Source organism: Streptopelia decaocto (genome assembly GCF_964273445.1).
Source record: "Streptopelia decaocto genome assembly, chromosome: 13".
NCBI classification, from domain to species: Eukaryota; Metazoa; Chordata; class Aves; order Columbiformes; family Columbidae; genus Streptopelia; species Streptopelia decaocto.
In genome coordinates this window covers 12,957,965-12,973,438 of record NC_138668.1, presented here as the reverse complement: position 1 = coordinate 12,973,438, position 15,474 = coordinate 12,957,965, and the positions used below count along the sequence as shown (strand labels likewise).

General features: G+C 41.3%; 2 protein-coding genes across 6 annotated transcripts in view; one reads left to right on the top strand and one right to left on the bottom strand.

Moving 5' to 3' along the window:
• Window positions 1–10,386, bottom strand: part of GTF3C1 (general transcription factor IIIC subunit 1) — a gene marked incomplete at its 5' end in the record, with an annotated part of 43,613 nt that extends 33,227 nt beyond the window's left edge. For all 4 annotated transcript variants that reach the window (XM_082064719.1, XM_082064721.1, XM_082064720.1 and 1 more), the window contains 8 exons: window positions 907–1,022; window positions 1,665–1,823; window positions 6,290–6,413; window positions 6,890–6,986; window positions 7,559–7,702; window positions 8,820–8,996; window positions 9,169–9,378; window positions 10,166–10,386. In XM_082064719.1, coding sequence (XP_081920845.1) covers window positions 907–1,022; window positions 1,665–1,823; window positions 6,290–6,413; window positions 6,890–6,986; window positions 7,559–7,702; window positions 8,820–8,996; window positions 9,169–9,378; window positions 10,166–10,386 — 1,248 coding nt within the window. The remainder of the gene's footprint in view (window positions 1–906; window positions 1,023–1,664; window positions 1,824–6,289; window positions 6,414–6,889; window positions 6,987–7,558; window positions 7,703–8,819; window positions 8,997–9,168; window positions 9,379–10,165) is intronic.
• A 99-nt stretch (window positions 10,387–10,485) lies between these two features.
• KATNIP (katanin interacting protein) overlaps window positions 10,486–15,474 on the top strand; it is a 55,695-nt gene continuing 50,706 nt past the window's right edge. For both annotated transcript variants that reach the window (XM_082064310.1, XM_082064309.1), the window contains exons 1-3: window positions 10,486–10,710; window positions 11,283–11,359; window positions 13,149–13,318. In XM_082064310.1, the coding sequence (XP_081920436.1) occupies window positions 11,298–11,359; window positions 13,149–13,318 (232 nt within the window). In that variant the 5' untranslated portion in view covers window positions 10,486–10,710; window positions 11,283–11,297. The remainder of the gene's footprint in view (window positions 10,711–11,282; window positions 11,360–13,148; window positions 13,319–15,474) is intronic.

Here is a 15,474-nt window from a genome sequence, read left to right as displayed (position 1 = left end):
CATCTTCCCTGCTGTCTTTGGAAAAAGTATGTTTAGACATCCCAATCATTTATATAGTTTGTTTGGTTTTAATTCTATAGAAATTTTTTATCAAAAATTTTCTGTTGAGAGAAGATGGCGATTATCCTGTCTTTGTGGCAAGGGGCAGGTGGGTGCATGTGAGAAATGACAGCTGAATTCATTCAGCTCGTTGAAAGGAAAAAAATATTGAAATACCTGGAAATAAGGAGTTGAATCATTATAACCTCTACAAAAGTAACTGTTTTTCCAGAATTTACTGGTACTTTCAAAAGTAGATTGATAATTTTAAATGTACAGAGGGTCTTGGACAAGATCCTTCAGTAGAGGATCTTGCAAAATAGGAGTTATGTTATAGCAAATAATTAAGTGGCTATTTTGAGTTTTTGAGACACTCATCTCCAAAAAGTACCAGCCCCCATATTACATGGGTCACCACTGACTACAGTGAGTGACTTGGGTCAGTCGTTGAGGCCAGGTGAGGCAGCGCTGAGGCTCATTTCTCTGCCCCGTCTCTTTTTGGGGAGCAGAGCTGCTTCATGGCACGGGGAACAGTGTTTCTCTGCAATGCTGTGAAGCGGCGCTCGGCAGAATCCCACCTGCTGGTGTGGCTCACCAGAACGTGCCCTCAATACAGACAGCAAACATGGGGCCATGGGCATTTTTTCCCCATGATCTTCATTATTTAAGCACCCAAACACAAATCCATGTAAAATACTTGTACAGCTGGTCCAGCAAACCAATCTTAACGGGACATTTCACTGTCAGTTCTCAGGTCCCTGCCGTTTCTATTGTCTGAGGGTAACAATGCTGTAAAATACTACCACAGTTACCACCGTTGTATCTCCAGTTTGAATAAGAACCTACATTATTTTATTTTAACCTTACCTTGACAACTTTGCACCTCTCCAGAAGACGACACAGCATCCTTGCTTCTAGCTTCCCCACATTCATAGCCAAGCGAATTTCTGCTTGAGAAATACCTTTGGTTCCCCTACTTTCAACTGTTTCAGAAAGGAAAACCAGAAAATATCTCAAGGAAATAATCTGATTAAATTACGTATACATACACTTGTATATACACTCATATTTGCTCTGAACAACTATACAGGCCGGATTATACAATTTAACATTCACCACTAACAACTAAAGACATTTTCACAGCGGTATACAATATACAGTCAAATCCTGCCATAAATGCCAATTTTATGCAAAGCAGTGCCCCAGCAGAATGAAGTTTGAAAGTGACAGCTTCAGATTAAAAGCAGGAGTGATTTTTTCCCCTGACAGCTTTCCACAGTCAGATATGCATTTCTTCAGGAAAAAAGGTAGGACGAGAAGAAGGAACACTGTTTTCTTCATCACCATTTCTCATCCTACCACCATCCCCTGTTTCTACCGTGATGTCTTTGTTTGGTGGCACTGAACAGCTGATAAGCTTCCAGGGACTGGGTGGCAGCACCTACAGCTCCAGTTTTATCTGAACATAAAGCTCATCTTTTCCAAGAAAAATTGACACTTTCTGATACATAAAAAGCAATCAGAACTTTAAAATCTCCCTACCATAAAATATATGTTTCTTTTATACATACAAGGAATAAGAAGGCAATGGGAAAGTCTTCAGCATGTCACACTACATCACTTACTTAGCTCATAAGCCTGGGTGAGCATATCCCTTTCACAAACAATATCCACAGGCTGAACAGCTTTTGTGATGATCTCTTCTTCATCATCATCATTATAATCTTCCATTTTCTTCCGAAATTCCTTTAGTAATTTAAGGCAATGGACCATGACATCAGTCCCTGTGAACATGAATGTTAGGAACAACTCTTAACAAAAAGTAGGGTGTGTACATGTTCAAACCATCTTCTTTCAGCAGCACAGAGAAGTAGTTGTGCAATGGGGAACACAGAAGACCAAAGACAACTGCTTATTTCTAGCAAAGGTTTGCAACAGCTTTTCTCTGTATACGAGTCTGTCAAAATGCTGACTAGCTGAATTTTTGAGATGCTCCAAACCTTCCCATCTGTGTCAACATTAGGACTGCCCAATACCGTGATTTACGAGTGGAGCAGAAAACACTGCAGTAGCAGGAGAAATTTCAATAGTACAAATAAATCAACGAAAGGCCTAAGTGCTGATCCACAGTATTACATCTTCAGAACACATTTCTTTCTACAGACTCAAAGCACTTTTTACTTTCTATAAATGCAAATCACATAATGAAAGAGAACTGTACATCTGAAGACACAATAAGCTACCTGGCTGCAGAACTGTTCCTTAATACAGGATTGCCTTTCCTCAGCAAGTGATCAAACTGGATGCCAGCTGGTGGGTCCTACCAGGTGCTGCTGCCAGTTCCCAATATATAAATACATATATATATAAAATATATATAGCTTTTCCTGTGTCCTAGCACCTTATGTATTTGTATGCATATATGCTGGAGGAAGCATACACCAAATAACTAGCACCCTGCAGAAAAGGATCAAATAGAACAGCCCTACCCCATCCAGTGAGCTACTACAATGTAACTAAAATGTAGAGTTATGTTGCACAGTTCCAAAATCGCTATGAGAAGAGGCTCTTCTCAGCCTTTTTTCTGCCTATTCCACAACACATGCTAGCAGTTATATTATGGAAACTCTATATTCAACCACGTATGAGCAGCCAAGCATCTAGATTTCTTGTCCAAAGTCCTAACCTGCTCTCTGCACCTGGGGAACGGTGAGGTTTGTTAACATGTATGGTGTACTGAAATTACATGCAATGAAAACAGAGACAAAAAAAATCTAAGGTTGTTACATACAAGAGCAGATCACGCTGCTGCTCACCAGCCACAAGATCAAATTCCACACCTTAACACGTTACTGTCTGCTGGCTGTGCTGTAGTAACTCTCCACCTGCTTTATGCTTCTGCGATCTCGCAGAAGAGCGGGGACAGATGACTCCAGGAGAGCTGCCGTGATCCTGCTCCTTGATATAAGGATGAGCCACTATCAGCAGTGCCATTCAGCTCCTGCTGAACAATTTAAGAGAGCAGCAGTAAGCTAGAACTCAGTGCACATTGCCAACTGATCAAGTCACAACGATTCAGCAGCTGCTGCAGAAGTAGCCAATTCATCCTGCAGCAGTCGGTGAGAACAGCTACAGCCGCCTCTACTTCTCTGGTACAGCCCTGCTGCAAAAAATGCCAGGTGAAAGCTTTAGGTGAAATCATTAAAGTTTCAGTTAAATAATTTTATTTTTTATATATATGATCAGTTATTGAAGCCCAGCTGACATGAAGTTAATCGGTGGTAACTTAATCGTGTGACTGAGCTCCAGGCCAGATGATTCCGCTGTTATTTCCTCACACTGAATTCTTTCCCTGCCGGTATCCTAAGATACTGCTTAGGACAGTAATTAAGTGCTGACATTCTGCTAAGGCTGCAGGCACTGTTATCACGCCCTCTGTGTTTCTACAGCCCATTAATTTTCACTCGAAGCAGTATTTGGAAAAAAACAAAACAAAACAAAAAACCCAACCAATTCTTTTTACTTTAGCTCCTGCTGCCCAATGATGTGCTTCCCATAGCAGATGCTCTGGCGTCATCCTCAGTGTGTCCCACATATTTCTATCTGCTTTCCTGTATAACGCTAGAGATTAAACTATCTTGATCGCCAATGAAAATCAGCTATTATTAATTAATCCTACTTTAAAACCTAGTGTTTTCGAAGGCATTTATGTGGATTTTCAGCTTTTGCGTCTACAAGATGGAATTATCCTTCAAGTGAAAGATTCATCAGGTGTCATTTTTCATGACATACTTAAGCAGTAAATGCAGTTGCCATTGTGCCAATCCATGACAAAACAGGACACATCTACTGCCTTGTGGATTGCCACCAAGTTTATAAATGGACTTGTATTTTCTTGTCTTCTAAATAAATTCTTTAATTGTAATTAGATATTTTTACTACTGATTATAAACTCTATCTTTTAGGAATACTACCTACCATTTTGGATTTTATTTGCAAATACCTTCACCTCATTAGAACATCTCTGAAACTTAATTCTGTGTGAGGAAGTATAAACAAATATAACCTGGTGCGATAGTACTCAAAGACAGTGTAAGAACGAATCAGGTTTTTGTCAATGACAATACTAAATGGTGTGACTAAAAGTATCTGTGTCATACAAGCCACGGCGAGACATTTGCTCAAACCAGAAATGCATCAACTATGTAAAACATATATTTTGTAAGAGTTTGATTATAATTTTTTCCACATATTTTATTATACACTGAACCATTCCAGAATATTTTTGAGGATCTCCAGTGCCTTCTTGAAACTCTGAACTTAAATTAATCCTTCTGTGTAGAAGTCCCACTGACAGCTGAGCCAGCAATGTGTCCGTGTGGCCAAGAGGCCAACAGTACCTGGGCTGCATGAGGCAGAGTGTGCCCAGCAGGTCAGGGACATTGTTCCTCCCCCTCTGCTCTGCTATGGTGAGGCCACATCTGGAGTTCTGGGTCCAGTTCTGGGCTCCCCAGTTTAAGAAGAACAAGGAACTACTGGAGAGAGTTCAGCAGAGCTACAGAGACACTGAGGGGTCTGGAGCATCTTTCTTATAAGGAGAGACTGAGAGAGCTGGGTCTGTTCAGCCTGGAGCAGAGAAGCTGAGAGGGGATCTCATCAATGTTTATAAATATCTCAAGGGTGGGTGTCAAGAGGATGGACGAGACTCCTTTCAGTGGTGCCCAACGACAGGATGAGGGGCAACGGGCACAGACTGAAGCACAGGAGGTTCCATCTGAAAATGAGGAGAAACTTATTTCCTTTAAGGTGCCAGAGCCTGGCCCAGGCTGCCCAGGGAGGTTGTGGAGTCTCCTTCTCTGTAGACATTCAAACCTGCCTGGACACCTTCCTGTGTAACCTCATCTGGGTGTTCCTGCTGCGGCGGGGGGATTGCACTGGATGATCTCCAGAGGTCACTTCCAACCCCAACCAGTCTGCGATTCTTACGGGAAGCAGGCGGATCTGTATATTTCATGACAAATGAACTCATAAAATCACTCCCTTTTTTATACAGTACAATGGGGGAGATTTCTCTCTGAACCATGGTAGATGCTGTACCTACTTTTGGCCACTGCTTCACTTTGTTCATAACACAATTTCCCTACAGAGAGATTTCTTTCCCCCAGACTTAAAAGATTTGAAGGAATTTGATGTCTTATCAAGAGACTCAATCCAACTTCATGTAACTGGCATTCACTTTCATCCTCTTGAAGTTCTCACATTTTTACTGGCTCTTTCACTTGTTCCTTTATGATCAATCCTATTCACAAAGACTCAATAATTTGCAATGCTCAGTTCATACCAGATTTTTTTTCCCTACATTCAGTTCACTACATCTCTGAAAAACACTGTTCGTCTTTTAGAACGATTACTTTTTAATCCTGCCTCTTAGGATTCCTTAAGCTATTACATTAATTCAATTAGTGATAGTAACCTTCCTCATACTTTCTATTATTATTTCTTGTAGTTTTTTCCCCACATGTTTTATCTGCATCTTTTTCTGAGAGCAGCTGCTTTCTTCCCTTTCTTCATGCAGTCCTGCTCTTCTTTGTCTTTCCACTACATGTTTGAAAGCTATCAGCAGTTCTTGCAAACCTATTAACATTAAATTCAAAGGTGGTTATGCTTTAAACTATCTTTCAGTAGACTACATCTTTTTTGAACAGCAGATGTTGGCTATCTTGCTTAAAGAATTCCAAGGTAGTGCTGTGGAAGCTTATGTTCATAATTTGGTATGAAATTTTCCAGAGAAACTTTGCATTCTGATGTCATTCAGCAAAAGTCATAATTTCTGCACAAGTCATAACTACGATGGTCTTTAGCTTCTTATTTCCTAATGGTCTTTTTTTTTGTTTTATATAACTTTAAATCTATTTTTGTCAAGTTTATTGACTTGTTTTTCAACTTCAACCTGTAAAGTCAGCAGACTGCTCTTTGACCCTCCTCTCTGTACTGGCTTGAGCAGTCACAATTCACTGAAACAGCTTACACTGATCCACAACAAACTTGCCTGCATCCATTTCTTAAAAGCCTGGAACAAATGCTTAATTCAACTGGGCTGCAGTGCTCTAGCTTTATTAACACTTTTTTCCACGTAATTGCATAGACAGATTTTCACTTACATGTCTTCTAAGTTAAGATTTGAAGCTTATAGAAAGAATGGCACGAATGTAATTACATAAAAAGCAAGCAAAAATATGGTTCTAGTTACCTTTCTTTGTCTTGTAGGGTCCTCCATTGGGGTGTATATCTTGTAATGGGACAGATACCACCTTGGCTAGGCCAGCATTCATCATATATTGATAGAGACGTTTGAAAGTTCTCTCACAAACACCCTAATGCAAAAAGAAATGGCAAAAGTCACTGTAGCCCAGAAGTCTCACCTCTAGGTGTTTAGTCATTCATGCTGCCTGCTCTTAAAACACAGTATTTTAGAGTAGGATATCAAAGAAGGATATTAAAAGCCTGCTAGTGCAGACACCAGACAGAGCACAAGTTGCTTCTTGGTTGTGTTTTATCCCTTCAACTCTACCGTCCAAACTAGCAGCAGCAACCAGGAGCATTCTGCAAGTAAGAACTGCATGACGATACCTATCAACAAACATTTTCTGAAACTGTGGATCGAACAGAACTCATTCCTTGTCACAAAAACCAAGAGTAACCTGATCGAGTAGGTTAAGATCCTTCTTTTGATACCCTACCCCAAAATATTGTGCAACTTTAAACACCAGGCAGTATGAATGACTGCCTTTGATACTAATCATCTAGATTCTATGAGAGTGAGAATTTGAAAGACAGTAATGATTCTCACCAATTCTTCCCTCAAATTTCCTAATGTTTCCATCTGGTTTGAACGAGCACTTAGTGTAGTTGAGAGCCTCTCCATCAGAATATCATATTTGCTCCTCCTAACCAAGAAAAGAAAATTATTTTACATGTAAGCATGCATGTAACTTTATAAACTGGAGTTAAACCTTTACAAAATGTCAGTCACTAGAGAAGTATGCTGTAGTGTTCTCAGATTGTTTTAGGAATTACAGATTTATTTTCCTTCTGTAAACAGCACATGAGAGAATGTGTCACCAAGAGACCCCAACTGACAGAACAGTGACTAAGTCCAGGCTGTTACTTCATTGGCAATCCATGGAAGCACAAGTTCTAATCACAAACAAAATACAAACGCCCCAAAATTCTACTACAAATGTGTTTGAAGTGAGAATACTCAAAATTAACAGAATGATTAATGCTACAATAAGATTTGGGCTTTTTTAGGCAGGTGACAGGCACTAGAATATCCTATCTCTTACAGCTCAAAGACAAGCTTTCACTGTCCAGCATCTGGGAAAGGAGTTAATAAAGACATTGAGAAAGGGCAATACCAGGACACTTCGACAGTTCTGTGACAGCAGAGCAAACTTTCATCACAGTACAAAGTCAGTGTCTACCCAGGAGATCTTTAAAACATCTGAGTGGCACATACCTATCAACATGAAAGCGAGTCAGAAGTAGAAGAATCGAGTGTTGCTGTGCTCCACTTGGCAGCCTTATGACATGGGACTGCATTGTTATGAGACCATTTTTGTCCAATACTCTTCGGTGATAATGAATTTTTCCAGCATCCACTCTAAAGAAAAGATGGCAAGATATCTATAGGCATGGGAACTTCTGCAAATAAATTCTAATTATCCAGTATCCCAAAACACTTTACCTAAATTACCTATGGCTGTAGCAACATGTTAATTTTCAAAGTGACAATCTCAAAATTAGGAAGTGCCAAAATTCAGATATTCTGTGAAACTGATTTTCATAGTTAATCCAATTAAATGGAGAGAAATACTTTTTATTTTAACCTACAGTCTCTATGCAAAATCCCAGTGCCATGGCATGGTGTGACGAGACAGCTGGACCAATATTGTATCCCCATCCCTTCTTTCTCCAGCCTCTCCTTCTAAGTCCTGGCTATGCTAACATCACTGTCCCCTTTGTCATAGCTCTGGTGTCCATCTCATTGCTCGGTGAGCTGACTCAGGACACTGAACTGACAGAAAAGTATCCACAGAAGTTGTCCCCTCTGCTCCCATCATCCTAGTTACCTAAAACAGCTTCCAAAGTGGCAAAAAACCAATGCCAGTAGGTTATGCAAGGTACATAGGCTTCATCTCCTAAAAGCAGTAAATGCTTAAAAGCAGTGCTAATGTTCTTCAGCACCGCAACATGAAGCCAGAAGTTTTCTAAGAGGCTGCTCCCCTATCAGTGAAATATGTGCTCTAGTCTGGGAGCCGGTAACTCAGGCCCCCATGTAGGTCACACCGAAGATGTCACACAGGGCCAGTGCTACGGACAAAAGGTGGGCATCCAAGAATGTCTTCAGAACTTGGGCAGGATAAGATGCTGACTCATCAGTTTAGAAAACAAAATGAAAATCATGGTTCCATCCCAAATTTGAAGAAAAAGTGCTTTAGAGAAAGCAAGAACTTCCACAAACTAGAAACTCATGCATAGACCCAACAGACAATCTCTGGTTGCAGGAGGAAGTATCAGGAAGTAAAATGAACTCAAGGAAGAGATCAGAAAACTTCTAGTGATAAAGACTCCAAGAACCAAGTGCTCCTGGTAGGGACGATGAGATCCTACCAAAACGGACACGAGCAATTCTTAAGTGGAAAGATTTTTACAAATAACCTGTGGAAACTTATTAGCTTTGATTTAATTCATATATTAACAGCAAGATATAAACTCACTTGAAAACCCCGGTGTGAAGGTCTCTCTGAAGCTCTCCTTGCCATCTAGCACGACCTAAACGCTCCAAAATACAGTAGGAGAAGTCAGGGAGTTTTAAGTCAGGGTCCCCCTGCCAGCCTATTAAAGCTCTGTAACGCTGGTCTTGGGAAGCAACAATAACCAGCTTCTCTCCCCATCTAAGAAACAGAAGGCAAAGTAATGAATTACTATTAGTTCTATAAAAACAGAGTTTAATCACTTCCCCCCCACACACACACTATTCTTGTTATAATCTGCACAAACTGAGGACCTAATTTCAAAACTTAAGGTAAAAATATTTAATGCCATATATACAAGGATCTCACTCACTTTTCAACAGCTTCTACATAGGTACAACAAGGCTGCAAATCCTTTGTCCTTATTTGATCAGTGATATCTACTCTTTCTTTAAAATACTGGCAGGAACCTTGTATGCCATCTTTGTTATCCAAAATCATGTGGACAGGATAAATATCATCTGATGGAACAGGATGTCTTTTGGTTTCCAGTATTCCTGTTTCAAGGTCTATTTCTTCGTATCTGAAATAAAAGCACAGGGCCAACATTTAGCCAAGCAAGGGGAATTTGGAACTGAAATATAAGATTGTCATAAACAGTGCTGATACCTCCATGGTATCTTGGAAAAAACACAACTCTGTTGAAACCTCAAAAACTGGAAAAACACAAAGAGCAGAGCTGCACTCCTTGCTTTCGACCAGGCCTCATCAGCATGCAGTGTCTGAGGCAGGAGGGGAATACATTTTTAGATCTTCAAAAGTTCAAGGATATTGAAGTGGTGGGAACAGAAGAAACCTATAGAAGAAACAGGCTGCCCAGAGAGGTTGAGGAGTCTCCTCTGGAGACATTAAACCTCCCTGGACACATTCCTGTGTGATCTGCTCTGATGAACCTGTGTTAGCAGCAGGTGGGCTGGACTAGATGATCTCCAGAGGTCCCTTCCAATGTCAATCAGTCTGTGATTCTGAATATAAATACTAGTGTACAGAAAATGCAAACACCAGCTACATCCACCCTGATGAAGTGGGACACATCAATTCTGCTTCTACTCGGGTGGTGAAGTCATTAGAACTGGAATGGAGCCAGGACCCGTACACAGGAGCTGCTGCAAGCCCCAGCTCCCCCCTGCCTGCCGCCACCCGGCCGCTCCAGCGTCCTCAGCACAACCCGAGCGGGGCCGGGAACCCGCCCCGCGCTGCCCCGGACACAGCAGCGAGCGCTCCCCGAGCCCCTGCGCGAAGGGAACGGAAGGGAAGAGCGCGGCGGCCCCGAGCGGGGCGGCCCGGCGGGTCCCCCCGAGACTCCTCACCGGTCGTGCGGGCGGAGCGGCGGGCGCGGCCGCGGCAGGAGGTAGAAGCTGATGTCGGGCTGCGCGCTGAGCGCGGCCCAGAGGAGCTGCTGCGTGTCGGGCTCCAGCGGCAGCGGGAAGGGCGGCGAGCGGGTGCCCAGGCGGTGCCACAGCGCGCCCGGGGTGGCGCCGTCCAGCCCCTCCAGGGCCACCTCGTCCAGCAGCGCCCACAGCGCCTCCATCCCCGCCGCCGCTTCCGGGCGCGGGGTCGGCGCGCCGGAAGTGAGGTCGCAGCTGCGACGGTAACCAAGGAAACGCATAAACAGGGCAGCGGCCCGGCCTGTGCTCGCCGCCGTGCCCGCTGAGCTGCCGCGGGGTGTCCGTGCGGCGGGGGCTCTGCCCCGGGGTTCCTCCTGAGCGCGGTGGTGCCGGCGCTAAGCGCAGGGGCGTTGGGCCCCAGGCCCTGCTCAGCCCTTCGGGAGGGCGGTCGGTTCAGCCCTAACGCGGTGTTACTTCAGCGAGGGCGCGGGAAAGGGCCGCATTTTAGGACAAATACTCCGTAGCCGGTAAGAGACAAAATATGGGGTTTCTTTTTTTGGCATAGAACTAAGTTAAATGTTTCGGTGACAAGTGTAGGCCTGTGAGTGTGTAAGAGAACACCCTACCACAACTTGCAGCAGCAACTCTGGGATATGTGGTGGGAATTGCTGGGAAAGTTCATATTTCCTGTAAGGCAAGCAAGGTAAAATCTTCAGTTAAACACTTTAAATGGATACAACCTCTGTAGTGAATAACTTTTGGAAGTAACTGACGGCATCAACAGTAACAATAAAATCATCTTACAGGATTGACTTGCTTGTCAGTTCCTGGATTATAAGCTCATTGTAGCATATTCCTTCCATTTTTATAATTTGTAGGCTCTTTGGTAAATTGTGAAGGGATCTGAAAAGTAATCACAACAGGTAAAGTTTCCTCTGTTCTTCAGGATCTTTATTTACTGCACTGAGACTTTTATGCTTTGTTGAAGGAGAAGCTCTTTTCAGTTTATACCTTTCTTGCCTCTGAGGGTGCAAAACCTTCCTTTCTCTGTAGGAAATCATTGCTATACTTCAGTGTGACAATTATATTCTCATTTCAGCTTTATATTGAGGACATGGTGACTGACTTTGATGAAAAACATGACGAATACTTAATATTCCTTCAGCAGAGAAACCGGTAAGATACAGAATTGTCCCCACCATTGAGAATGCAATATCTGTTGTGTACACTCTAATATAGTACCTAATATCAGCAGTTGTGAGTATAAGTTTAGAAACTTGGGTCTTAAACTTGTGATGCAAAGCCTGACTTGCCGTGTCTTAAAGCATTCAGGTGATTCTCTTTTCTTCCCTTTGTTTGCTAAGTACAAACTTATTATTTCTAGAGGACACCGCAATATTTCTTCAGCATACTTTTAAATATAGATATTTATTAATAACATATTGCTTCCACGGCTTACAGGGAAGTTTATTTAGCAAAAGTTGCTAAAGTTAAATGTGCAAAGTCAGGTTCTGCTAAGGTGAGAGATAAGAACACCTAGATTGCTTTTGCAGACTTCAGTATCTTTCAGACAACTTTAAAACATTTCTTTTAATCTTCGTTCCTATGAACCTTCCTGTCATTGTACCCTAGACAGATGAATTTCATAGGTTAATTCAGAAGGGTCTACAGAACTTTCTTGTCAGATTCCCTCCTTTACCAGAAGCCGTAAGATTTTTACTCAAATTCTATAACAAACTGAATGGTTTGGTGAAAAGACAAAAAAAGCAACCTACAAAAGCCACAATTATGTTAGAAGAACAGCCAATTTTTGTGAACGTGAGTTTTTTTCTTATGTAGTCTCCTAAATTGGTTTTAAGAAAGGATAAAAACAAATTATTTAACGATTGAAACAACCTGCATCCTTACTACCAGAGCTCTAATTCTGAATTTTGGTGGAAACAAGTGCTGCTGAATTACAACGCAATGAGCAGGTGGCAGCTGCACCAGGCAGAACAAGAACACCGGCTGCGTTTCTCTCTGGGTTGGAACTGGCAGCTTTGGGTGGTGGGGGCTGCAGTGTAACCTGTGGTGGGGCAGATCAGGTCCTGCTGGATCCAAAACTAACAGAGGCTGCCCATCATGTGCCAAAATGTCATCAGTCTGAGGAGCCGGTGTGGATTTAAGAGAGTGGTGGCTGCCAAGCGTGCGGTTCTCCTGGCTATGGGGCTGCCGGGGACACTCTTGGAATGAGGTGACTTGTGTCACAACAGATACACCGCTGGGGGACTTTGGCCTGTGGATTGACCCACGCTGGAGTCAGAGGGAAGCAGAAACAGCACAGAGGGGCAGGTGGAAATTGTCACTCACGTGGCCTCAACCTCCTGGTGTGCATGTCACCTCACCGAAGCAATTAGGATGGACTAGGTATAACCCACAGCGAAAGGAGGGAAGATGAGACTTGGAAGAGGGAATGTGTGTGTTCTACTGAAATTGAGCCTGGGGAAGGGTATTTTGTTAATGTTATTTTAACCAGACTTTAAGTTTCTGGTGTCTTTAACTGCACTGTTGATTGGGGGTTTTCCACCTCAAGTTTCAAATCACAAATAATATTTTTGTTTGTAATTTTTTTCTTGAAAAGCGCTCAAACATTTTAAAAATTCTAAGTAAGGCTCTTAAAAAGTATCAAGAAGAAATTTTAAATATACTAAGTACCAATTGGAAAAAAGAATGTGAAATGAGAAACAACACAGGAAAGAGTCTCAGAAGGGAGAGGCTCAGTGAAACTTTACATGTCACAGCATGCAGGTACTCATACAGGCATTACAGAACAGGAACAGGTCCTGGAAGCTACATTCTGAAATTGCTATTTGAACTATGAACATGTTTTTCTGCTTTATGACATTGTGTGGTTTTGTATTTATTGCTAATCTGACCATCTGTATATGCACTGTGTAAAGATGAATTATTATGCTTTCTACACCAGGCTACTGAGATGCTTAAAAAGAAAGGATCCCATACAAATCAAACTGGAGCAGTTAGAACAAGGATTTTCTCTGTATCTGAATGGAGCTAATTCAGAGCTGAGAAATTACCGCAGAAGAATTAGCTCACATGGCTACATTAAAAATGAGACAAAGACCAACAGGACAAATGGTGAGTTACATGAGAGTTTTACAGAGATTGCCATCTATAACTATTTTAAACATTTACTCATCAGAGCTGTAATAAAATTGGTAAGGTCAGACTGATAAAGAGACAACAGCATTTTAACCTGGTGGAATGAAATTCCAGGGGACTCTTTAACCAGAGCACTTAAGCTGATTCTATGTAAGGAACAGTCTCTGCAACACACTATTGATTTCTCAGTTGATCCTTCTCTAATTCCAAAGTTTAATTTCCTCACCTCTCCGTTTGTCAAACACTTATAACTAAAACTAGAAGATTATAGATGTATATAAATTTCTGGTGTAAAACAGTTGTATGCATTTGTCTGATACGTAACACCATTCATAGGCTTTAAGATCTGATGGACTCCAATGTTATCTGATCTGGTTATCGAAGTCCGGTGTCCTGTAGGCAAATGACATTTGATGACATAGACTATAATCAAATTATATCCAGTAATAGATGTATTAAGCTCATAAATTATGTTTAAACTATAATAGTTGTCTTAAAAATATAGCTAATCTTTATTTAAATATTTGAAGTAAAGGAAACCTACCATTGTCTGCCAGTGATTAGCTATCTTTATTTAAAAATGTGTGGTTTACGTCTAATTTAATTCTATCAGGCATAGAGAGCAATGTAGCGACGGGAATAATTTTGCATGTATGAAGGTATAAAGTGTGAGCTTACTGGCCTTCTAATCTGTTTAGCATAATGAAAATAAAGTTGATTTTGCTAAATCCCCGTGTAAGGCAGTTTACCAGCCCTGGTCTGTTATCCTCACACTTGCTACCGCCTCTCGTAGAGTGGATCTTTTTAATCTGTTGCTGTGTTGATGGTGTCTGCTTAAGTCTTTCTTAAAAATGAAGATGACACGTTTAAAAAGTTGCATAATAATTTATTATGATTGAAGGTTTATTAATGTCAACAATACCAGAAACTAACTTTTCTTTCAATATCTGTTCTAGCCATGACTAACTTTGATCTCTTTTTTTCCCTCTGTTTTCCTGCTACTCTGTGTACAAACTATTTGTTTTCAAGTTCGTGTTCAGGTTTATCTATATAATTTCTTGCGGATTATAGGGGATGGTGATGGGAAATCAGATAGTCACCTGGTTTCACCGTTCTATATGAAAGTAAAAACTTGCATGTAAAGATGCAAAAAAGTTCATGGTCTTCATTATTGGAAAAAGAAGGAAATTGTGTGCTCTGCCATACTGGGATGGTACACCTGTAGGTAGCTAAAGAGGGTATAAAACAACCTCTGACTTATTGCTCCAAAAATTGCGCAGGGATATTGCGGCAGCAGCTGTAACAGAACTGTGTCAAGAGACGTTTCCTCTTGAAGTTCTGCTGTGCAGCTGCCATCTCTAAGCTTAATCAAAGCTGTTTGTTTTGTGGCCGCTTAATGCCATTTGATGCAGTTAATGTAGAATACTTCAGCTTGTCTTTGGAACTTTAAAAACTTCAGTGTCAGTCTCTGTTCCCTTCCTCTACTCCACCAACTTAGAGACAGTAGCATTATCTCCGCAGAAGAGAATTCAGTGTTTTGTTGTTTCTTAGCTATGCAATGTTGTTATATTAAACGTGTAGTTGCAATGAAAGATCTCAACTAAACCATCATCCTGTCATATTTATTCTGTTTGATTTTACCACTAGAGTCTAGAGTGGGAGTCATTAGTGATCTGTATAAACTCCTTGCCTGGGGGTACTACCTGAGCAATTTTGTGGTCTGTTTCATTTCTAGGCATTTCTTCTCAAGGATTGAATATGATTTTACTTACAGAAATTATTTCTAGCTGAGATACAGTGCAGAATTTTCTTCCCTATTGATCTCCCCTGAGAGTTATTGCATCATTTTTTATTTCTAAAGCATCCATCTATAGGATTAGTCTTCAGTGAAAAATTAGGAGTGTGTGATACTTGATACAGAATGGGCACAAATCCCTCTTTGAGATTCCTGAAAGTGTAATCATAAATCTATTTGTCTGGGCTGTTTTCTTTGTCTGTGTTCCCTAGGAGTAATTAATGATAATCGTGATTGATAAACTTTTTATGCTCAGGCTTGGTAAATGAATTAAAGTAAATGGGCTTATAAGGTAGTGAAGCTGGTCTCTAGGTATACTGTAATTTCTTTGGGTGTA